This window comes from Grampus griseus, assembly GCF_964374135.1.
Source record: "Grampus griseus genome assembly, chromosome: 4".
Taxonomy (NCBI): Eukaryota; Metazoa; Chordata; class Mammalia; order Artiodactyla; family Delphinidae; genus Grampus; species Grampus griseus.
The window spans coordinates 49,633,584-49,658,776 of NC_138997.1; the positions used below are offsets into that span (position 1 = coordinate 49,633,584).

The 25,193-nt window shown below is 38.0% G+C and overlaps 1 protein-coding gene across 4 annotated transcripts in view; it reads right to left on the reverse strand.

The window, feature by feature from the left end:
- SLC4A4 (solute carrier family 4 member 4) overlaps positions 1-25,193 on the reverse strand; it is a 353,776-nt gene that overhangs the window by 33,775 nt on the left and 294,808 nt on the right. For all 4 annotated transcript variants that reach the window (XM_082653633.1, XM_082653632.1, XM_082653631.1 and 1 more), the window contains exons 16-18: positions 21,454-21,645; positions 8,209-8,322; positions 6,412-6,573 (exon numbers count right to left, since the gene is read on the reverse strand). In XM_082653633.1, coding sequence (XP_082509759.1) covers positions 6,412-6,573; positions 8,209-8,322; positions 21,454-21,645 — 468 coding nt within the window. The remainder of the gene's footprint in view (positions 1-6,411; positions 6,574-8,208; positions 8,323-21,453; positions 21,646-25,193) is intronic.

The following is a 25,193-nucleotide window of genomic DNA, read 5'->3' on the forward strand; positions in this document are numbered from 1 at the left end:
GCAGGGATAAAGTGGGACATAACTAACCAAAATGATGGCCAAAAAAAGCCAAGTGCCTTGGCGTTCCTCATCAGTACAGAGCTGCTCAGCAGAGTGGGAAGGTGGATCCCATCCTAAACAGAACAATCAGCCAGCCAGGGCCATCTGACACAGAGCCAAAGCCAATGCCACCCAAAAACATGCTGCTTTTAGTATCACAATGCCTCCACCTCTCTCACTGTGTCAGGTTTCTCTTTTGAATCAATTTCATAGCAGTCAGGGCCCTTAATAATTTTAGATAGAATCTCCAGTTTTCACATTCCACAGCCTCTTTCCCTAATGAGAAACAAAATTATTTGAACAAAACAATATCCAGTGTGAAAAGCCTTTGATTCATGATGATATCCCCACTGGTATCTTTAGATTTGTGTCAAAACACTGGCATTTATTCTATAACTACTGTTATTCAAAGGAATGATTTCTAATAAGCAATTCCAAAAGTGATGAAAACATTTTTTATTTATTCAACTCCTATTTTAAGAGGTAAATCCTAATATGCCTTGATTTTCTAATGTTTTCTATAGGGAGTAGAATAAAATTTCAGTATTTTATCAACCCCAAATTGGCTAAATTCAAAATTCTGAATTTTATTAGTAAGAAAACTTAATGAGCAAAAAGAATAGGCATTTGCCTTCAAGGACACATAGCAAATCTGACTAACTATATATCAAAAGTAAGAATATGTTTCCAAATTTTTTCAGAATAAAATATATTAGTCAACATCTATTTCCAGCCTTTCAAAAGCAAATCAACACCGAATTCCTCCCAGTAAAGAACATCTAAAAATGCTCAACAAAATACAGAAAATATCTTACAGAAATCATGGTTTATCTGCCAGAAAGTAAGAGAAATAACTGGAAACAAAAAATAATGGCAACAGGAAAGAGTAAATCTACAATGTCAGTAAACCCTTGAGGCCTGGGCCTGCCCAGCAAGACTATGCCAATCTTTGGCGGGGTAAGGCATGGGGTAGAATGACCATCTGACACCAATCCTAGGGATATGGGGGAAAGGGCATAGATGGGAGACACCCCCTGAAATAAAACTAGGATACTCTAAACACAGCATACCCATTTGGTAGACTAGGGGGAAAAAACACCCTACAGAGAGAGACAGTGGGGATACAAGCCTCTCTTGGCCTTGCCACTAGATGTAATGCCATTAAAAAAAAAAAAAAAGATTCTCCAAAGATATTTCTAACCATAAACCTACAACTCAGTTTGGAGCTGGACTCCACATTACCTCTGCAGTCTGAAAAACCTTAAGCTAAAAGTGTAGTGTGAATTAGTCCTAGCCTTTTATGAATTAGTCTTGCCACCACACTCTCAAACGCTGCATAGATATAGACATAAAATATTGAAACTATATTTCATCAAGCTTCTAGGGAAGCAGTCAAGACTACTGCAAATTCTTCAGTACAGATATGGCAGATTTTACTTTCCAAAAATGGCTGGGAAAATATCTCCTGTCCCACATATTTTCCTACAATGTAAAATTGCCACTCCTCCATCAAACAGTGGAGTCCTTCCTTATCTCCTTGAATGGAGGATGGTCCTATGACTATTTTGACCAGCTGACTCTGGCAAAGTAATGAAGTAAAACTGTGCCAGTTGCAGGTGCAACCACGATATGGCCTAATTTTTCACTTCTTCATTCTTGGAAGTCAGCTGCCATGTAGTAAGTGCAAATAACCCACTGCCATGCTGTGAGAAGCCTACACCACATGGAAAGACCCTGGAGGATGAGATGCCATGTGGTGAGAGGGGGAGAGGGGAGAGGAAGAGGGAGGGAGGGGGAGAGGGAGAGGGAGAGAGAAGAGGGGAGAGAGGGAGAGGGAGAGAGAGAGAGAGAGAGAGAGAGAGAGAGCGAGAGAGAGCGAGAGAGAGAGAGAGAGCGAGAGAGCGAGAGAGAGAGAGAGAGAGAGAGAGAGAGAGAGAGAGAGAGAGGCAGGCAGACACACCAAGGAATATCAAGGTATGCGAGACATGTGAATCAGTCCGGTCAACCCTTAGATGACATCAGCCCTGGCCACTATCTAACTGCAACTGCAGGAGAGACCTCAAGCAAGAAGTATCCATCTGAACCCTGTCAACCCAAAGAAACATGAGAAATAATAATAAATTGTTGTTTTAAGTTGTTAAGTTTTCAGGAGGCTTGTTATACAGCAAAAGATAAACAGAAAAACAACCTGGTTATCTTCAACAAATAAATTACAAGGGGAAACAAACAGATTGATGGAGGGGAGAATCTATGGACTGATAGTTTATGAAAGACTTACGGGATTCCCTGGTGGCGCAGTGGTTAAGAATCCGCCTGCCAGTGCAGGAGACTCGGGTTCAATCCCTGGGCTGGGAAGATCCCACATGCCACAGAGCAAATAAGCCCGTGTGCCACAACTACTGAGCCTGCACCCTAGAGCCCACGAGCCACAACTACTGAAGCCCACGTGCCTAGAGCCCGTGCTCCGCAACAAAAGAAGCCACCGCAATGAGAAGCCTGTGTGCCGCAATGAAGAGTAGCCCCAGCTCGCCACAACTAGAGAAAGCCCGTGCGCAGCAACAAAGACCCAATGCAGCCAAAGATAAATAAATAAAATAATAAATAAAAGTTTATGAAAGACTTAAGATAATGTTCGAACTTTATTTGGATCCTGATTTAAACAAATACATTATGTTTTTAAAGTTTAATATACATATGACACATTTGCAAATTTAAATATTGACTGGATTTTTGATGATATTAAGGAATTTTGTTAATTTTTAGACTGATAATGGTATTGTGGTCATGCTTTTCAAAAGAGATCTCAAAAGAGATCTTATCTTTAGAAATACATAGTCCAAAATTTATGGATAATATGGAATACTGTCTACACTTACTTCAAAGTATTATAGGAAGGGGATAAGATCATGGAAATTTAAATGATACAAGATTGGACAGGAGTTGTTAATTGTTAGAGTTGGGTGATAAGTACTGAGTTACACTACTCTGTCTTCTTTTGTGTATGTTTACAACTTTTCCATAATAAAAGATTTTTTCATGGGAATAAATTTTTAAAAAAGTGTTCCCAGGTTGGCTGGACTCTCCTATATCTCCCAGAAGCAAATAAAATCTCTGGAAGGCTCTGAAGCATTTCATAGGAAGATTATTAGCTCACATTTTTTTTTTTTAAAGAAAAGCACTAAATACATGAGGAAGAAAGTACAGGTAAGTACAGGTAAGAGCTGAGAAAACAAAGTTCAGAATCAAACCCACAAAGACAGCAAATATATATATACAAAGTTCAGAATCAAACCCACAAAGACAGCAAATATATATATAATATACTCTATTATATATATATAATATATAAATATATATATATTATATATATATAATTATATATATAATTATATATATATAATATATATTATATATATATAATATATATATTATATATATATTATATATATATTATATATATATAATATATAATATATATTATAATCTATTATATATATATAATAGAGTATATGGAAGAATAATAAAGAAGGGGATTATCAAAATTGAACAAGAAGATTTGGAAAAGAACAAAACAGAACGTCTTAACATAAAAAAATTTATAATTCTTGAAAGGAAAAATTCAATGGAGTGGTTTGGTAGTAGAATACAACCAACAGAAGAATAGAAAGATCTGAAGAAATTATCCAAAATATAGCACAGATACTGAAGACAGTAAATGTGAAAACAAAACAGTTTAGTAGAATCGGGGCACAAGATGGGGATGTACAATAAAATTCTACTTGTAATTCCAGAAGGATGTATTAGAGATTGAAAGAGTCAAAGAATTACAAAATTCCATAACTGATAAAAGACAGGAAGATTCAGGAAGCCCAGTAATCCAATAATAGTAAAAAGAAATCTCTGCTTACGTAAGTTATAATAGAACTCCAAAATAAAGACAAAAAGAAAATGCTACAGCACCCAAAAGAAAAGAATGATCACTTACAAAGCAATGAGAATTATACTGACAGTTCACTTTTATGGAAGTCAAAAATAATTGAAAATAGATTCTAAATGCTGGAAAAAAAAATAGCTTTCAACCTAAATTATACATCCAGAGAAACCACCTTTCAAGAATGAGGGTGAGAGAATCATTTTCAGGCAAACATAAATGAGAGAGTTTACCTCCCAAAGACGCTCAAAGGAGAAAATTTCAAAAGTCTGGTAAACTAGTACTGTTTAAGGGAAATAATTCAGTCTAATGAAAAATATTCTGAAAAGGAAGGTCTGAAGTGCAAAAAACAAAAAGAAAACTTCTTTGTAATTCTAAAAATCTTGACCATGTCTAATTAATTGGATTTTAAAATTCAAGTAGCAATAAACTCTGGGTATTAACAGAATATGATATGGGAAAGAATATCAAACTTAAAGCATTCCTTAGCTCTTAGCATTATTCAGGAGAAGTGTAAAAATACTGACTAACTTTGGAACTTAAAAATGCATATTAAAATATGCAACATAATCACTAAAAGGTAAAGTATGTAACTTCCACCCTAACAGAAAAAAATGTAGAAAGCAGAAAATAAGAAAAACAAACCTGTACCAACCTAAAAGAGGACAAAAAAGGAGAATAAAAAAGAAAGAACATAAAGTTATACAAACAAAGCAAAAATAATGTGCTAAAGATGAATCCAAATCTATTACTCATCACCATCAATTTTAATGGATTAAATTTAAAAGTAAAGATTGTAAAACTGGATTGTTTTAAAAGTCCAACCATGGGTTATCTACAGACACAAGATACAAGGTATATTGAAAATAACAGAATGAATACACATAAGGTACCACAGATTTATTAGTACAAAATAAATTAATCTTTAAGGCAAAAAGCATTACTAGAAACAAAGAGAGTCACATAAAAATTCAATTCACTAAAAAAATAAACTATAAATGTAGATGTACTTAATAACATGGTTTTAAAACAAAGCAAATATTAGCAAAAAACAAAGACATAGTATAGAAAATCAATATAGTAAAAAATTGTTTCTTTGAAAGAAGACCAATAAAATTAACAAACCTCAGGCTAGACTGATCAAGAAAAATAAGAAGCACAAATCAATAATATTTTTATATATATATATTTTGTGGTACGCGGGCCTCTCACTGTTGTGGCCTCTCCCGTTGCGGAGCACAGGCTCCGGATGTGCAGGCTCAGTGGCCATGGCTCACGGGCACAGCCGCTCCGCGGCATGTGGGATCTTCTCAGACTGGGGCACGAACCCGTGTCGCCTGCATCGGCAGGCGGACCCTCAACCACTGCGCCACCAGGGAAGCCCAATAATATTAAGATTTTAAAGGGAAAAATAACAGATTCAGATTTAAAAAATGACAAATGATAATGTTATAAACAACATTGCAATAAATTTTAAAATAGAAGAAAAAAGGGAAAATCTAAAACGTATAAGTTACTAAAATTGAAAAATAGAAATTCTGAATGTCTCATAGCCATTAAAACATTTTGATCACCAGTTTTACAGTTCCATACAGAAACCACCTGGCCCAGGTAGTTTAACAACTTGTCTGATCATTCAAAGAAAAGATAATTGACATATTATACACAATAAAGAGACTATTATATTCTATTTCAGAGAATGGGATGGGAGTGGAATAGAAGGAGAAATACTCTCCAGCTCATCTTATAAGGATAGTATATTTCCAATACCAAAACCAGACAGGGACAGTATAAGAAAGGAAAAATGCAGGCCAATGTCACTCTTAAACAGAGATGCAAAAATCCTATATATACACACACATATATATACACATATATACACATAAATATGTACATATACATATATAAGCAATATATATTATATTACATATTATAATATATATATATTAACAAACCAAGTTCAATTGTGTGTAAGAAAGAAACTATATTATCTGCCAGGTTTCAAGGTTGGTTCAACAGTATAAAATCTATTAATATAACTCACCAAGTCAACAAGTTAAAGAAGAAAACTCATATTTTTATCTCAATAGTTTATCTCAATAATTTCAGAGAAAGCATTTGTCTTTGTCTTCATTAAGGACAGTTACCGTATTAAAATCAGATGAAGGATAACAGTGGCTGAGTGGTAAACAGTTTATATTGCCCTCTCAGATGGTGAAGAAAATATGATTTGAAACAACTTTTTCAGGTTTAAATGAGGTCTTCCAAAAGTATTATATTGAGAAGATGTGTCCACACAGGGTGATCTATGACTCTGCGAAGTCTTTAAAGAACATGAGCTGTAATTCCCATAAAACTATCTTGATTTTGAAGCATTTAATATTTTCAAGCACCAAAAAAGAAAGTAGAAGGCAGTGATAACCATTATTATGAAGATTTACCTTGAGTTTATGTTCTTTCCTGTTTACAATCACAGCTGTGATTTGCTGGTCCATGAAAATGAGAATGGTGACCAACAAAGCAGGTATAGCAGCTGCAAGGTACACCCACCAGGGGTTTCCTCCAAATGGTGGAACAAACCAACCTCGGTTTAGACTTGTTGGCTTTAAGTAGAGAGAAAACATTTTTTAGAACAATATTAATACATACTACTTGGTGAAAAATCAGTGGGGGAGACACACTTTTATATACGGAGAGCCAACATATTAAAAAACAGAGATAGTTTTATTGATAGCTTGTACAAAGATTATTCAGCAAGAACTTCCTAAAGGAGGTTATTTTTAAGGCAATATTTTAAATGAAGAAAACTGAGAATATACGGTGATGGAAAAGAAGTAAATGCCAATTTTCACATTTAGGATGCTCCAAGATAAGAATCAGGATGGAAGAAAGTGATTTAAGTTAAGAAAGTGATTTAAGTTTAGCCATAAGAAAAACCCAAATGTAATATTCAGTAAGGAGGTAGGCAAGGGTTTTAGCAATTATACAGAAGTTGTTTTTACTACTGCCAAATTGCAATTGTTTCATGATATAATACATATAAAGCTACAAATATTTTATGTTATAATTAAGCTTATTTAAATACCCTGATCTTATTTTCATATTTTCCTATTCTTTTCCTAATTTTAAACAATATAAATAAACTAAAACAGAATCCTAACTATGAATTATTTTCTCCACATTTACTATGAAGAAAGCTTCACTTCTCCTCTGAAGATATTTCTGTCTCACTTTGCTCATAACTCCATCACTGAATCCATTCACATTTTACTACCTTTACCAGGTTGTGAGCTTATAAGGAAAGGAACTTTGTCTTGCTCTTCAATGCATTTCAAATTCCCAGTATAGGGCTTGACTCAAAGCAAGCATTCAATAAATATTGACTTAACTAATGACTGAATAAATGAGCACTTACCTTTGCTAATAAATATATCATGGCAGAGAAAATGCAAAAAACATTTTGTTTGCTATAACACAGACATCCCTTCCTCATCAGGTAGTCATTAAGCTAAAACTGCAGTTCGTTTAATTTTTCTTAGCAAATATATGGTTCTCAGTGATGGAGAGAGAGGTTAGGAGTGTTCTAGAAAATAAGTGAAAGACTTGTGGTGAAAAATTAGATAGGGATATTTAAGAATGAATGAAATGTAAATATTACCCATTAGGCTTGTACATACCCACAGGTTTATAAAATGAATAATTCCTATATCTTTGTAATAATTAAAATGTACATTATATATACACATGTGTGTATATGGAAGGTAGTTTGGTGGCAGGAAAAGAGCACTGAATTAGTAATGTAACCTTAGGTATTTTACTTAATTTTTATAAGCTTCAATCTCAACTTCATAAAATCAGGATGATGATAGTTACATTGCAACCTAGAATTATTATATGGGTCAAGGTTATAAGTTGATAACCTTGAAATATCCAGTTGAAAATACTCTGGATATTTTTAAATACTCTAAAAATATAAAGCAGAGTTTATAATGTTACCATAAGGTATTTCCAATAAAAATCAATATAATGTGAACCTTGCATTTAGTCCTAGTCAGGCATTTAATTTTAGTGAAAAAATAGACAAAATGTATATATGCACCTAGCAACTGATCATTTATAAAATAAAGAAATGGACAATTGTACAAAACTAACTCAAAGAGAAATACAACAAACTAGAATAGGGGAAAGGAAAGAAAACCGAAGAATTCCAGGAATGACCAAAAGACAAGTTCACCTACCTTGAACTCACTTGGCACTATCAGTTTTGGAGTATCCACACCTACCAGGGCATCTATTACACAAAAGATGAGAATGGACAAGATAATGGCGAAGTCACTGATCAGTTTCCTTGCCTGAGAAAATAAAAAAGAAACCAGGGACGATTAGGCACTGGATATATATATCTGCCTCTGTTTGAAGTGAATGAAGAATTCTATATTTCCTAACAGTTTATACTAACAGCTTTATTAACAAATTAAAGGAGGTGTCGTACTGCAGAGAGATTATTTTTAAAATTGCTTTTGCATCACTTTCTTACCTGGCCAGAAATAATCTAATTGCACAGAACAGGTGAGAGAGAGAGAGAGAGAGAGAGAGAGAGAGAGAGAGAGAGGGAGTGTGTGTGTGTGTGTGTGTGTGTGTGTGTGTGTGTGTGTGTGTGTGTGTGTGTGTGTGTGTGTGTCTGTAGGCAGGGGAGGGGATTCAAAGATAATATATCCTTGAAGTACTATACAAACACTCTTTCTGTATGCAATACAAAGGAGACCGGAATAAGGATGAAATCTCAAGGCATATTATAAAATCTGCACAAAAATTCAGAATTCTGTTTATTACTTGGGAGGTAGTGTTGTGAGTACAGAGCAAGATAAATTCCACAGGTAACCTGAAAACTCCAAGAACCAAGCAGGGAAAGTGTTACAGTTCCAGTCCAATGAATGGGCTTAAGACCTCAGAGAAAAAAAAGCGATGAAAGACAGAAATCTGATGGTTTCACTAACTTTGCCAAAGAAAATATTTTTCACTCTACGCTAGTGCTTAAAATCTCTTGTATGTGGAGCATCTCTTTCTCCACCACTTCGTAAGTGTGGTCACCTAAACTTCCTAAGTACCTGCCTCTGGTCAGGACAAGGGCTGGGTTTTATGGGAGTGCATTAAACCCAAACCTTTCCCATGGAGTGGGTGCAGAATGGCCATTTCTGTGTCAGTACCAGAACATGGGACCATTTAGTTGGTTGGCGGTTCCTCTGCAGTGTCTAGCGGCACTGACAATGGCCTACGAGCATTACTATAGCACAGACAGCTGAGTTTCCCTGTAAGGTATGTACACATGGTTGTGCATAATTTGATCATTCAACAAAAATTTACTTAGCATATTCAGCCCTCTGTATTCACGGCTTCTGCTTCCGTGAAAACGGAGGGCCAACTGTAAGTACCTAATATTTTGCTTGGCACTAGGGATACCACAGTAAACAAAACAGACACAATCCATGTCTTCATGAAGTTCACAGTCAAGTCATACATGAGGAAGGCTGTTCCTAAATGAAATCAGGATTTATTCAGCAGTGATAACATAATCTCAGAGTAAGCAGTCAGCTTTCTGGTGCTGCTAGGTGAAGAGAGATCAGTGATGGGCTGAGTGGCTGCACAATTCTCAGGATAGAGGGTCTTTGGAAAGAGTAGTAGGACTACTGCAATCAGGTGTTCAATAGAAACTGAAGTGGAGAATGGAATTACTTGGAGATGTGGGTGTGAAGGACATGGTAAAGGACATGGTAGTGCTCAATTTTTTTTTTTTTTTTTTTTTTTTTTTTTGCGGTACGCGGGCCTCTCACTTTTGTGGCCTCTCCCGTTGCTGAGCACAGGCTCTGGACGCGCAGGCTCAGCGGCCATGGCTCACAGGCCCAGCCGCTCCGTGGCATGTGGGATCCTCCCGGACCGGGGCACGAAGCCGTGTCCCCTGCATCGGCAGGCAGACTCTCAACCACTGCGCCACCAGGGAAGCCCGGTAGTGCTCAATTCTTGACCGTGCCCAGGTATCAGGAGCCTTGGGTACTAGCAGCAGGATCAAAGATGGCCATTTGGCCAGAAGTTCCTTTCCCTCTTGGAGGACTGGTTTAGCTTTCTGGAGAAGTACACACGGAGGAGCAGAGAGCCAGCTATGGGACTTTTAGGCGCAATTTAACACCAAGCACAAATAGATGGCAGGGATCAATTTGGGGAAAACATATAGTACAGCAGTTAGAAGCACACAGTTTCTATAGTCAGATTAGCTGGGTTGGAACTCCAGTACCATTATTTCCTACTTGTAAATACTTATCCTTTCTTAGCTTTAATTACTCCAACTGCAAAATGTAGACAAGATAATCTCTACAACTTCATTGGTCTGTCATAAGAATTACATAGGATAAGCCATGAAAGTGCTTTTTAGCATAGCACCTGCAGCATCACAAACTCTCCTAATATACATTAACTCAGGTTATTTCAAGTTCCACAAAGCCTCTTTGGCTGCAGAAACCACTGGAATAACTAAATAATCTACTGTCAGGAGGTCTCTGAAAGAAATCTTGAATTCCAAGAAACAAGAAATAAAAACCCAGTAATAATATGAAACTGCCACTCAGAGCTCATTTTGGTTGGAAGTATCTGGAATCCCTGCAGAAAAAGGATGCTTCCCAGGGGCTCAATATGGGAGGAAACACCCATTTTCTTAAGTTTTGTGCAAGTAAATTTTCACACGGGCAGCTCAGGATGGTCTGGCAAGAGACGGTCATTGTTGAAGCAGGCTCAGGAGTATATTAAGATGTTACAGCAGCCTCTCTGGTCCAGTAGGTCATGAATCACTGCAAGACCAGAGGTCACTGCCAAGGCAAAAAAGAAGTTCTCTCTTCTTTATCACCCTCCCAATCCTTACTCAGCAGATCCAACTTGTTGACAGCTCAGATATCCTACAAGTTATTCTTTCTAAAGAGGGTAATGGTTATTAAAAAGGCACTGCTCCTCCTTTTTTCCCCCCCATAAACAGGAGGAGGGAAGTAGAGGGTAGCAAATGAATCCAATTGGCCATTTCTTGGTAGAAATGCCCCTAGGGCCCGCACCTCTGGCCCTTCTAGGGGACAGATCTGCCTGACTGGAATCACTACCAGGCACCGGGGAAATGCTGCTTCTTTACTTAGGAGAGGAGTCATTCTCAGCCTTCCATAAACCAAGCACTGAAGCCCTAAACCTGCTCTTTCAGTAGTTTTCTTCATTTTAATTAACGGCAGATTATTTTTTTCCTATCGCTTAGGCCCAAAACTTTGGACTATCCATGCAACTCTTCTCTTTCTCTCACATCCTACATCCAACAGGTCAGCAAGTTACGTTCAAAACATATCTGGGATCCTGTCTCTTCTCATCACCTCCATTGCTATTCCCACCCTTATCTAAACCACCACTTTATCTCATATGGTTCCTGCTTCCTGTCTCTATACTCACCAACTTAAGGACACTGCCAAGGTATCACCCAGAATAATCATGTTAAAATTTAGGTCAGATAATGTAGAAGGCAGAGTAATTCCCCTCTAAAGATGCCTAATTCCTGGAACCTGTGAATATGTAATGTTACACGGCTAGGGAGAATCAGAGTTGCCGACAGAATTAAGGCTACTAATCAGACGACCTCGCGATTAGGGAAACCATCCAGGATTATTCCAGTAGGTCCAGTGTAATCACAAGAATCCCTGTAAGTGAAAGGGGAGGCAGGAGAATCCGTGTCAGAGTGATGCAGCGTGAGAAAGACTTGACTGGTCACTACTGGCTTTGAAGATGGAGGAAAAGGGCCAAGAACCAAGGAATGTGGGCAGCCTCTAGAAGCTGGAAAAGGCAAGGAAAGATAGTCTCCCCCAGAGGCTTCAGAAAGAACACAGCCCTGCCAACACCTTGATTTTAGCTCGTTGAGATATATTTCAGACTTCTGTCCTCCAGATCTCAAGACAGTAAATGTGTTTTAAGCCATCGTGTTTGTGGTAATTTGATACAGCAGCCACGGGAAACTACAGATAGTTTGGGCTTCCCTGGTGGCGCAGTGATTAAGAACCTGCCTGCCAACGCAGGGGACACGAGTTCAAGCCCTGGTCTGGGAAGATCCCACATGCTGCGGAGCAACTAAGCCCGTGTGCCACAACTACTGAGCCTGCAAGCCACAACTACTGAAGCTCACATGCCTACAGTCCATGCTCTGCAACAAGAAAAGCCACTGCAATCACAATGAGAAGCCCACGCACAGAGACGAAGAGTAGCCCCCGCTCGCTGCAACTAGAGAAAGCCCGCACGCAGCAATGAAGACCCAATGCAGCCAAAAATAAATAAATTAAATAAATAAATTGAAAAAATAAAGTAAAATAAACAGTTTAAGTTTAATTATTAGTTTCACAAATTTATATATAATATATTTATATTATATATAAATTTGGTAGAAACCCTTGGCAATGGCATTCTTGTCAAGTGTGGCACTATTATACTATAGGTATAACAGTAGCTAAAAAGTCAAATGCTAATAATTCAGGATTACATTTCTTAAAATTATGGGGAAAGAAAGATACTCTTAATAATATTGCTTAACCTTATTAAAAATCACAGCTAGGGTGATATGTTCTGTACAGTTATATTCACTTCTATTTCCCCTTCCTTCCCCTTAAATTGTACAATACGGTTCAGGTACATCAGAAATCACTCCTGAAGAGTGTTTATTGTAAGACATTCATTTCTAAGATAGTGGATCTGGTTTGAACTTCATAGTCAAGGAAACTGATTTTTCCCAGGCCACTTTTGTATTCAACTCTAAATCCTCTAATTAGCGAAGGCAGGTAGGGGTGCTATTTTAGCAGGCTCTTCAGGTCTTACCCTGTACTAAAATTAAACTTTAATTTGAACTGCCTGAAAAATGTCAAGCTTTGAGTATACAAGCTTACTAGATATACTCTAGGACCCAGGTACAGTAGCGTGGCATCGGACTTTAAGGAAGTAAGAATCACTCTATTTGGGTCCTTCTTACCTTTCCAAACACATTTAGCAAAAGAAACATGTATGAATTTCCTTTCATTTTTTAGTTTATTTTCTTTCCTTTTCATAAACTCGATCTCTTGCAAAAACTCCAAAACAGTACCCTTTTATGTGTCAATATATAAATTAAAGAAATCAAATTAGAAACCCATAGTCCCTACTTCCCTACTAGTAATGATTAGAAGTGCCAAAGTTTTCATGAGAAAACTGTTCCCACAAGATTTCATGCCCAATCCTGTGGATTCAGAGGCCTCAACTTTAGCTTGGACAAACGTCATAACTAATGGGTCCATCCAATCAAATGTTAAGTCTCTCTAGGCTCACGCTTCAATATCCTAAGAATATAAACTATCACAATCTAAATGAAACACAAGTTAACTAATATATATCAAAGACTAACTATAAAAAAGTTTGCTCTTTTTTTTGGAGTGGTACACAGATGTGCTATGACATATAATAATTCCTACCTCCATTCATGAATGGGGAAAAGGAAAGTGTGTTTCAACTAAGATTCTTATATACCAGAATGGTTTTGAGCTCTTTTATTTTTGTTTACCATTTTTTAATTATAAAATTGGAGAGGAGAAAAATATTTCTGTCCTCTGCAGAGTTACAAAATATCTCAATCTAATAAAAAGCAACCAGCTTAAATATTTAAACTATCAAAGCAAAGAAGACATTAAGTGGATGGGAAGGGAAATTCAAATAACCATCTAATAAATCTATTATACACATACTCTTCATGAAGGATGGTACCGTATTAGTTATTAAGAGAGTCATAATCATTGAGACACCAACAGTGAGAAGCTAGTTAATTTACAGGGGAAAAAAATGAATTGGGTTCCTCTGAAGCCCCAGAGGATATTTGGTTTTCACTTTGCGAGGACTGCAGCTGCTCCTAAATTAACTGGGGGGAAAGGCTGTGAGCCTGCAGAGCAGTTCTCAATGGATGGAGCTGTTATAAAGAGACAACTACAGCAGCAGGCACTCTGGGAGTTCTCAATAAATATTAATTCAGGATGTCAATTCCTCGCATGATCGCCGTGCTTGGAAAATGCTAAACAACAGTGTAAAAACGAATTTATTCTAGATGAAAAAAAAGTGTGTCAGACAAATATGTGTCTTTGGCAGTCATGAAAAGGCACAAAATACTATGAAAGTTTAAATATTTGATCCCCTTCCCCCCATAGCCAATGCTATACAGCACTATAAAAGAAATAAGCATTAATATCAGTACAGCAATCATAATACACCGTATTTTGAATCAATAATACCCACTACAATTAGAATTCAATAAAAGGAAAGTCTGATTTAGACTCCAGGATTTTAATGCCATAAGCTCGAAAGTCAGAGAAATTCAGGGAACAAAGAAGGGAATTGGATTGGGTGGGCAATTTATCTAGGCGGGGCTTAAGAGCCAGTGAAAGTCTACTTGAAAAAAAAATTGTTTTTCCAAGCAGGGAACAGAGGGGAGTAGGCCTAATCAAGTGGTTCAGCAGGGAAGCTAAGGAGACTTTAGCAGCCATGGGCCTCTTCCTCTATTCTGCCTCAAACTGAGCAGTAGAACAAAAGACCCAAATGCGTGAGTGCCAGAAGCAAATGAGTAAATCACCTGGGAAATACTATGTCCCAATCTGGTCACTATATTCTAAGTAGAAACTGAAAATCTGGAACTGGCTCAGAGAAGGATGGCCAGTGGAATAGGAGTCCAGAAATCACATCTCATACAAAATGACGGGAGGCCTAAAGAAGCTGTAGGGAGAAACTGCCTTCAAATATGTGAAATCTGTCATAGAAAAGAAGGACTAAACTTGTTCTGTGTAGCTTCGAGGGCAACGGCAGACCCCGAGGACGAGGCTGTGGAAAGGCAGGTTTGTGTTTTCTATCAGGAATGCCTTCGGAGATGTGAAGTTCCTGTTCCGGGAAGCATTCGAGCAGCCCACAGATGAGTGGTTGTCAGAAATGAAGAGGCAACGATGGACTAGATGGTATTCAAAGTCCTAATACTAAAATTCAAAGATTAAGACCCAAGTGTCAAAATTTCTTGATCCTCTAATAAGGTCTTCTTGGATATATCCCCCCAAAACCATTACAATAAAGGGCTTTAAAAGGAAGGTGGTTTTATAATTTACATTAAGGTACAAAATTTTAAATTTAAAAAGAACTGGTAAGTCATATGTATAAATGAGACAGTCTAGAAATGGAGCAGGAGATCATTTTGTGTTAATGGATAGATTTCAATGCTGGTGACTTTTGTATGGTGCTTCTGACCAACAAGTACCACGGTCAAAATGACTTCTGTCCACAGACTACCTCTATGCTGACATTAAAACCTCTCACATCACACGGCAAAAGGGACTTTGCAAACAAACAAAACCCTCAAAAACACTTTGGCCAAACAATGCTCCCAACCTTTTTTTTCTTTGGGCTCAATTCAGGTTGACTGTATTTTTTGTTATACATCCACAAAAACTTAAGTATTTGTAATCTTTGTTGAATGTTGAACAGATTGGATTGTGTTCAGAACCTATTACCCTCTGTCATTCTTAAGAAAAAAAAAATATGAAAGTGAGTTTTGAATTAAAAACAAATTTGACTTTAAAAATTATTTTCCTTGGTACAAAATAACACAAGAATTTGAAAATCTGATTCCCTTTCACTGACAAGCAAAGTCATTTTCCAAATGAGCTTCAATGGCAGGATGTGGTCTGATGTTTCCGCAAGAACCAGCCAAATGTCACCCAGTATTATTAACACTAGGATGGGACAAAGAATACAGGCTCACTATTTCTTCCTCATACTTGGATACATTATTTGTTTCAATTTGATAGTTTTTACCATTCACCAAAAAAATTTCTGAGAGAAAAAGAAAACAGAGTAGGGATGCTACCTGATTCTTGTAAAGAGTTGTTTATAAACTAAACTAAACACATCCAACATTAATAGAATTGTCACAGGCCAAAAGGCCAACTAAGAATCATGGTTCCAAAAATACAGCTAATTGTAGAATCCTAAACTGTGTTTTATATGGATAAAAACTAACGTGTCACCTAACTAAAATGCTCATTGTGTTTTCACTGAAATTCCTGAAGCCCTACACTTTTTTCTCATCCATAAAGCCAGCTCCTCAAAGACCACCATCAATTTACTTAGGTCACATGAAGTCACCAAAGTGTGATCCTACAGTAGACAGTAAGCATGAATAAGGCAGAAGGATCAAAATGAATCATCCCATTTAAAAACTCAAAAAATCTAACTTATTCAACAAATACATATTAAGTTCCTACTATATTCCAGGCCCATGAATTACTTGTTTTTGTAGCCTTACCATCCAGTGTTGTATCAAGCACACATCAGACTCAAAATAATTTTTTTCAATATTGAATGAATATACTAATTAACTATAGAATTTAGAATACTGTTATTTTTTTAAGAAGGATATCAAAGAACATTCTGCTCAAATGTCATCTAAATAAACCACAGAAGTTGCCAAAGTTATTAACGGTACCTGGCACTTTCTGATCTTCTCTATTTAAATGACAATAACAACCAGAAGGATATTAAAGAATCTTACCATTACATCAATTCATGGGCGTGTTAGAACTCTTACTTTTTCCAAGGGGAGGAAAAAGAGGAAATTAAGTAGATCCTTAAGAAAAACATTTTCATGCCAATTACGTACATCAACCAGCCACACTGCATCTGACTATATTAAAGTATCAATAATTCTGCCTAATTCAGAGGCTCTGTGGCTTTATGAGTTCTACTAATCACAATCCTGCTCCATCTTCAAGCTGACTGCTTTCATTTTGCCACTACATATTGCAGTGATGGCATCTCTGCTCCGTGAGCACCACCACTTGTCGGTAGGGGACTCTGGAAGAACATTTCCTGGTAATACCCCAGGCCATCTGCCACAGAAGACCACAGATTATGCTGTGATGCTCCTTCAGGAAGTTTTGATGCCAAAACACTGGCAAAAGACTTGAGGCCGATGTAACAGAAGAGTAAATGTATGGGATAACAGACTAATGCACCCCTCTAAAAGGGGTGGGGAGCACAAAGGGGGCAGTCAGTGGGGTACTGTACTCCACCCTGTTCCACTGAGCATTAGGGCTCTCTGGAAGTGCCTGACAGACAAATCAAATTCCTGATGGACAGGCTAGCAAAGGCAAACTGTTTCATCTTAAGTGTTCACACTTATGGACTGCCAGTGGCTTCATGAGGGAGGGGAAGTGTGGATAACCAACCCTGGTCTAGGCAAAGGCAATGAGAGACTGAACTAGGGGAGCATAAGTGTACATATAAAGGAGAGCGATTATAGCAGGATAATCGAGGGGGCTGACGAGTTTAACTTGATAAAGAAAAACTTGGAAAGGTAAATACGATGGATATCATCTTTTATCATACCAGATCCATTTCTACTCTTTTCCACCAGGCTCTCTGCCTTGGGAGGCTGACCTGTGTGGTCTACAATAGGCTCACGTGCTCTCCAGATTCCAGAAGCCTTCAGCCTGGGCAGGCCATGGGGGGAAGAGAGAGATCAGAGCATTGATTCCCAAAGCTATATCCCTTTGAGGTTGCCTCAGACTGGCTAAACCCCTCAATCCAAACTCATGGGGCCTTTCAGGAAAGCTCTCTCTACCATTTTGTCTTCCCCAGGTTCCAGCAACCACTCCTTTTCCACATTCTTTGAGTGAGGGATAGTAACAGTCCCACTGCTACCAGACACTACACTCTCCTTTGCCGTTTCCCTAAACCTGATCTCACCTTTGCAAATGATGCTTTCATTAAACCCCTCAGACTATCCTAATTTGAGGGTATAATTTGCTTCCTGCTGGGACTCTGACTGATACACCAAGTATGATTTTAAGATTTTGATCTTGGGTGGCTGTGAAGAGAGGTGATATTATTAGCTGAGGTAAGGAGTACCAGAAGATAAGGACGTTCCACTGTGGAAAGACAACCCCACGTTTTGAATTTGCTACACGGCGATTGTGGATCATCCACAGAGAGAGGTTGGCAGCAGCTGCAAAAGCAGACCTGGCATAAAGATGGAGAAGATAATGAACTTTTGGGAACCTGTAAGTCCTGATCATTGCTATAAGCACAAGTTGAATACAGAGAACTTATTTTAGGAGATGGAATGAGAAAACTCTCTTTAAAATTATAGAATACTAGAGTTTAAAGGATGTTAACTGTCATCTATTAATTTCTTTAAGTCTCTCCCTTTACGCATGTGGACTAAAGTCCACATTTAGCTATCAAAGGGTGCACAGTTAATGGCAGTGCTGGCACTAGCATCTACTGCTTCTGGGTTCCTACATCTGTGCTCTTTCCATAAATTGCAGCATTTATCTCTACTTGACTGGTTTCCACTAGTCAACAAATATTGAGTACTAGCCTGCATCCAACCTGGTGCTAATTGATGTGAGGAGTAAAATAAAAGTATAACAGTTTCCCAGCAGTTTACAGTCTTCATCGACTAACAACTCATGCAAAAGTTTGGAAATGAGAGTGCAAGATAGCAATGACTGTGAAGTTAAAGGAGAATCGGACATTTTGTACGGCAAGGACACTGCCATCCAGTATTAGCATTTTGCAATTTTAGAGGTTTCACGTGAACTGTTGGTGTGAGCGAGGAAGCAGTAACAGTTAGGCTTGATTACTGTCACAGTAGTCAAGGACTATCTAACTTACCATGTTTAAGCATATGTTTTAATTGTAGAATATAGTATACAAGTATAAGAATCTATAAACCTATGTGCTCCTACCTATAGAAACCATCCTTTTAAATGACAGTTTAAATGAAAACATGTTTTGGCAAATGAGAGGAAAAAAAATGCTCTTATTATCCATGTATGTATGTTATGAATTTATGTATGTATTATTATTTAGCTATAAACGTGAAGTAAGTAGGGGAGATGACAGAGTGAAAGCCTACACACTTAAACATCACTCCTTAGAAATCACATATATTTTCTCCTGCCTGTTTATTTTATAATTTGGTGTAAACAATTGTAAACAATGCGAGAACCTTCTCAATAGGAATTGTAATTAGAATGCTATCATTATTCTATTTTCACATATTCAACATTTTTCAACATTTCTCAATTGCATTTATCAATGTCTGAGAAATTACCTGTTTGGGCTCTTATAAGGGGCAATTTCTTTTAGTCTAAAGAGCTATTATCAATTTGGGAATTACTGCTGGGAAAAAAAGGTGATGTCTATTAAAATTCATCACTATTGGGCTTCCCTGGTGGCGCAGTGGTTGAGGGTCCGCCTGCCGATGCAGGGGACACGGGTTCGTGCCCCGGTCCGGGAAGATCCCACATGCCGCGGAGCAGCTGGGCCTGTGAGCCATGGCTGCTGAGCCTACGCGTCCGAAGCCTGTGCTCCGCAATGGGAGAGGCCACAGCAGTGAGAGGCCCGCGTACCGGGGGGGAAAAAAAATTCATCACTATTCATTTTAAGGTTGAAATTATTTTGCCAACTATGATTTACAAGTGCTTCACAAATTTTCTACTTTTCTACCTACTACTATGCCTAAATAATATCAGACTTTGGCAAATGAAAGATATAAAAAGGGTGATAATTCCCAAAGTGTGAGCCAAAAAAAACCCACAAAAAAAATGCCCCATGAATTAATAATTAAGAAGGAAAAACCTCAATAGAGAAGAAGAAATCACCCTCAAAGACCTCTACCCAGGAATCTGTTCTACACGTAATATACCACTGAAGAGGTGGATCAAGTAAGCACATTTCCCAGTGCGTGAACTGGTGTCACAAGCTCAAATGTCTTCAGGGATAGGCACTTAATCTGAATGTGTGAAGCAGCCAAGTCTTAGACAACAGAGAGTCGTGAGGACAGTAACTACCTGCAAAGGACAGGTTCCACCTAAGCCTCCAAGTGTGTATGTGTGTGCATGTGTGTGTTTACAAACTGTGAAGTAAACAAAGAATGTCTGGGGGCTGAATTCTGCCTGTGGACCACCAGTTTGTGATGTCCATTTAAGGCAGACAAAGTTGAACGCTTCTTCCTACATTTCACTTTGAGAAAATGTTTCATTCTTTGGGCCAGCTAGCTCGGGACATTTCATTACAGCTGTGGTCTGAATGTTGCGACCCTCCAAAATCCATATGTTGAAATTCTAACCCACAAGAAGATGATATTAGGAGGTGGGGCCTTAGGAAGAACATGAGGATGGAGCCTTCAGGAATGGCATTAGCATTCCTATAAAGGACACTCTGCAGAGCTCCCCAGCCCTTCTACCTCCTGAGGGCACAGTGAAAAGGTGCTGGCTAGGAACCAGCAAGAGGGCTCTCACCCAACCATGCTGGCACTGATCTTGGACCTCCTGGCCTCCAGAGCTGTGAGAAACAAATTTCTGTAGTTTATAAGCCTTCCAGTCTGGTATTCTGTTATAGCCACCGAAACAGGTTGAGACAATCATCAAACCTTCCCTTTATTTTCCATTTTAAAAGAAATATCAGAGAGTCAAAAAATTTCCTAGCTGAAAGTGAACGTATTAATTGTCAGTTTCACTTCCCAGGAATTAAGAAAAGGAACTTTATCGACTGCATCTCATGTCTTCCAAAGTTCTCCTGCTCCTTCTACAAGAACACAGGAGGAGAGATTCATGAGATTTCAGCTGTGGAGAGCAGCTCATTGATAAAAATGAGGTATAATCAACAATACTAAGAAGTATTGACACCCTAAACAGTGAGAACTGAACTGTAAAGCAAAGGATTAGTTTTGTTCTGCAGGTAAAAACACAAAATGCCATTAACTAAATGTTGGTCTTGTAGTCTCTCAAGGAACCACATTTTTGACTTTGAGCTCACCTAAGCATATTAATGGGAGACAGGATGTCTGCACAACTCAGCTCAATTATCTGTGTTTCCACAGTAGGGCGTTTGTCACTATGGGAAGGGAAGGTTGGCTCAGATGACACTCATATCTTACACCAGTACTAGTGTAGCACGGCTCAAGTTTACTCCTACAGTCCATGATTCAACTACTCAATTACTCTCATGTGCAGCTGATGAACAAAGAGTTCTATGTCAAAATTCCTGATTAATATGAAAAGAGTTTTGGCTTAGGTACTCAAACACACTATGGATTTAGAAGGTCTTTTCTTAACTTGTGCATTTTTGTATAGAATACAGCCCACTTTTTTCTTTCAGTACATTTGGAATTACAACAGTCAGAATTTAGGGTAGAATTATGTGAGCAAAATCCTTGGATGGTTTTTCAAAGCTAGACTACAATTATATTAAGAATATGTATGCACATAGACACAGACTGGAAAGCAATTTTTTAAATGCACAAATTTATATTGGAAAGGTTGAATTACAGGTGCCTTTTTCATTTTGTAAAGCTGTATTATTGTTAATACAGTGGGAATTCAATGAAAATTACTTAAAGCTCAGGTACTTACCGTGGTTGGAAAATAACGACTAGTTTTGAATTTTTTCAGAGCCATAGAAGAGGTGTAGGTGCCCAAGAAAAGGATGAAAGACATGAGAGTGATATCAGGAACAAAACCACAGTTGTTGCCCATGAGCTTTCCTCCATATTTCAAACACTCCTTCGTCGTCAGAAATGCCCAGTCAAAGGTAGCATTATGGTGCTGAAGAAGAAAAACAGGAAAATTTTTCTGGGGAACACTGTGCCACAACAAAAGCAGCTTTTGATACTTGATGGGCTATATACGGAATTATGCTAAGAGTCTCTGTAAAACAGCCTGAGGGTAAACCATTGGAAGGTGACACCTGAGGAGGTGTTAATGGAATAACAGGTAAGGGGGGCCAGGAGGCTATCAATTATTGAAAATACAATGAGAATGATGCAATCCGTTAGCTGGTTTGTGCTACAACCCTACAATCAACCATCTGTTCAACAGAAACAAACCACAAAGTCTTTCTTTCCTGTGAACCTTCCTGAGAGTAAACCAAGACACAATAATATCTTAAGTCTCCAAACGTGAGACTCTCTGAAACACCTTTGTTGTTCAAAAAGTGATGACTTCTGATGGGGCTTCCCTGGAGGTCCAGTGGTTGAGACTCCACGCTCCCAGTGCAGAGGGAACGGGTTCAACCCCTGGTTGGGGAACTAGGATCCCGCAGGCTGCACTAAGCAGCCAAAAAAAAAAAAGTACTGATTTCTGTAGTGCACAGATTCTTGTGCTTCAAGCTGATGGCCATAGAGTTAATGCTCTCAAGGTTACATTTGGTTAACTAATTTACCCAGAGCTTTCACAAATGAGCTATTTCTTTTCTAAATAACTATAGAGATTGGTGACTTCAGGAACTAAACTATAAAAATGTTGGAGATCTCTGCTTTTTTCAATTGCATAACCTAATAAAATACAGCTTTTCTTGTTGACTCCAGGTCAGTGTCAAGAGAATCCATTATTGGAGAGTGCTGTGATGGGCTGTGGAGTTGGGTATGGGATCTCTAGCCCTGTGTTACATGGCCTCAAGCTCACAGGTCAATTTTCAAATTTTCTTCTGGCTCGTGAACTGCTGTCATGTTGTCAGTGCTGTATTTCTTGACAGGAGCTCACTCCTGTTTCTGTTTCCAATATGCAAGAGAATCCTTTTGCTAGCGTAGTGGATAAGGCCTGGGCACCCATCCTCCAGCTGCTGAGTTTTAGCTGCTATCAGCTCACAGCTGTCTCCTTCTCTAGAAAACTGCCTTTTGCTGCTTAAGAGCAGCCTCACCTGGAAGGTTATGCCCTCTTGCAGCCAGTTACTCACCAACGCTAATGGGGTGCTACTGTCTGAATATTTGGGCTCCCCTAAAATTCATATGCTGAAACTTTATCGCCTATGTGATGGTATTCGGAGGCAAGGCCTTTGAGAGGTGATTAGGTCAAGAGGGTGGAGTCTTCATGAATGGGATTAGTGCCCTTGCAAAAGAGACCCCAGAGTGCTCCTTGTTCCTTCTGTCACATGAGGACACAATGAGAAGACTGTCTAGAACCAGGAAGCAGACTTTCACCAGACACTGAATCTGCTGGTGCCGTGATGCTGGATTTTCTCTTAGGTGCAGGGCTAATGAGTATGTCATGTGCTAACAGAAGAGTAATTTGAGAATACCTTTCAAAGAAATATAGAAAGAAAAACTTTTCCTGTCCGTTGGAGGCAAGAGTTGTCCCTCTCACCAAATGCATCAATATCCTTTACTATTCATGAATTCTCTTAATATAAGTCATCTAGTCATAAAAGAAGGTCACACACATAAAAGAAGAATCTCTGACCAGAAAGAGTTCATATTTTTATAGAGCTCAAAAGGTAAAGTTCTTACATAAGTCAGGAAACCCCCCCCCAAAACTCTAGATCTTTCCCTGAAATATTAGTTTCAACTTGTAAACAGCTGAATTGCACAATTACTCTTTTGTTAAAGTCTGTTTCTGAGAGGTGATTAATCACATCTCATTTTGTTTTTCAGATTTCTGCATATGAATATTTTTTGCGTAATACCTTTGAAGTTTAGAGGTCATAACAGGTAACAGATTTCTTTGGTTTAAAACCAGCAAAAATTTACCATAATTTCACTTTAATTTCAGCACTTTAATATCAGCAGAATCTTTCTTTATAGCTGCAGCTCCCAGAAGAGGTAAGCTGCATTAAAACAACCCCAAGAGGCAGTTTTATTGATTTTCTTACAGAGATTCAGGTTGAGGTGAAAACTATACAGATGTGCAGGACAGACATGGTTTCTTGTTTACATCAACTTAAAATGCCAGTAACACAATTTTGTATGCCTCAAATGATTCTTTGTGTCATTGTACAGAAATTTTAGCCTCCAACACCATCTTTCACTAAGGGCTTCAGTATAAAAACTTTAGGCAGCATGTATTTATATCAGTATCTGTATCTTAACACACAGTTTCCCACTCCCATAAAACAAACTAGCTAAAAATAATTCTACTTAAATATCACTGAAAAGACATCTATATTATTTGTGTTATTTCAGTGTTACTATTCTGCATAAGCTGGTATCAATGAATCTTAATTCTGTAAAACTTCAGGCAAAATCCATATCGTAAACTAAACATTAAGACCAAGCATGACTCATTATTAATGATGTATATAAGTAAAGATGAAAAGTAGAGTGTTAGATAATTAGCTTATGATTTAATCATCACATATATCAATTTATATAATTTTTACTATCACATATCTCATTTTGTTATCTATGAAACAGATACTTCTGCGTAGAAATAACATCTTTTGCTTCAGAGGTCAATTTTGCCTTACCTAAGTAAAGGAAACATTAAAAACAACAAAAACTGCGCTGATACAAGTTGCCACTTGCTAGAAGCTAATGGTTTTTAAATTTTTATCATCAGTGAAACATCTTTTTCATTTAAAATTTACCCAGGACCCCAATAATTAAAATGGACAAAACTGAGCTATTCTGCCTTTACACGGTTAGGAGGCCTTGAGTCTCTCTGTCTCTCAACGTCCCTGCCTACCGCAAAGCAGCTCCTGACTCATCTCTCTGGAATCCTAGCTCAGTCTGAGAGGAGTTTGAGATTAACAGATACACCCTACTATATTTAAAATACATAAACAACAAGGACCTACTGTATAGCACAGGGAACTATATTCAGTATCTTGTAATAGCCTATAATGGAAAAGAATAGATTTGTATACATATGTATAACTGAATCACTTTGCTGAACACCTGAAACTAACACAACACTGTAAATTAACTGTACTTCAATTTTAAAAATTGTCATCATCTTCACGGACAGCACTCTTTGCTCCAGGCTGTGCTCTCTTCACACCGAGTTCTCTAACGACAGGTTAGGAGCATGTGACGTGAAGTAAGGATGAGAATGGAGAAAGGTCCAGATAGGTCAACTTATTCCACTGACTGGGGCGATTATTCAACTAATCATTTTGAGCTCCATTCTGGGCTGGGTGCTGATACAGAGAAGTTCTAAGTGTAGCTTCTGCATTCAATAAACTTAAATCTACTCCATGTTCGTGGACACAAGAAGTTTTCTATGTAGGCAGCCTTAGGTCAGCAGCTTTAAAGCAAAGTAGGTGAACCCTGGAGGGAGGCCAGTGCTGAGCAGAATTATCTATCTACCTATCTGTTTATCTATCTACCCATCTCTTATTAAAAAGTTACCTAAAATTACCATGAGTAGTTTAATCTAGG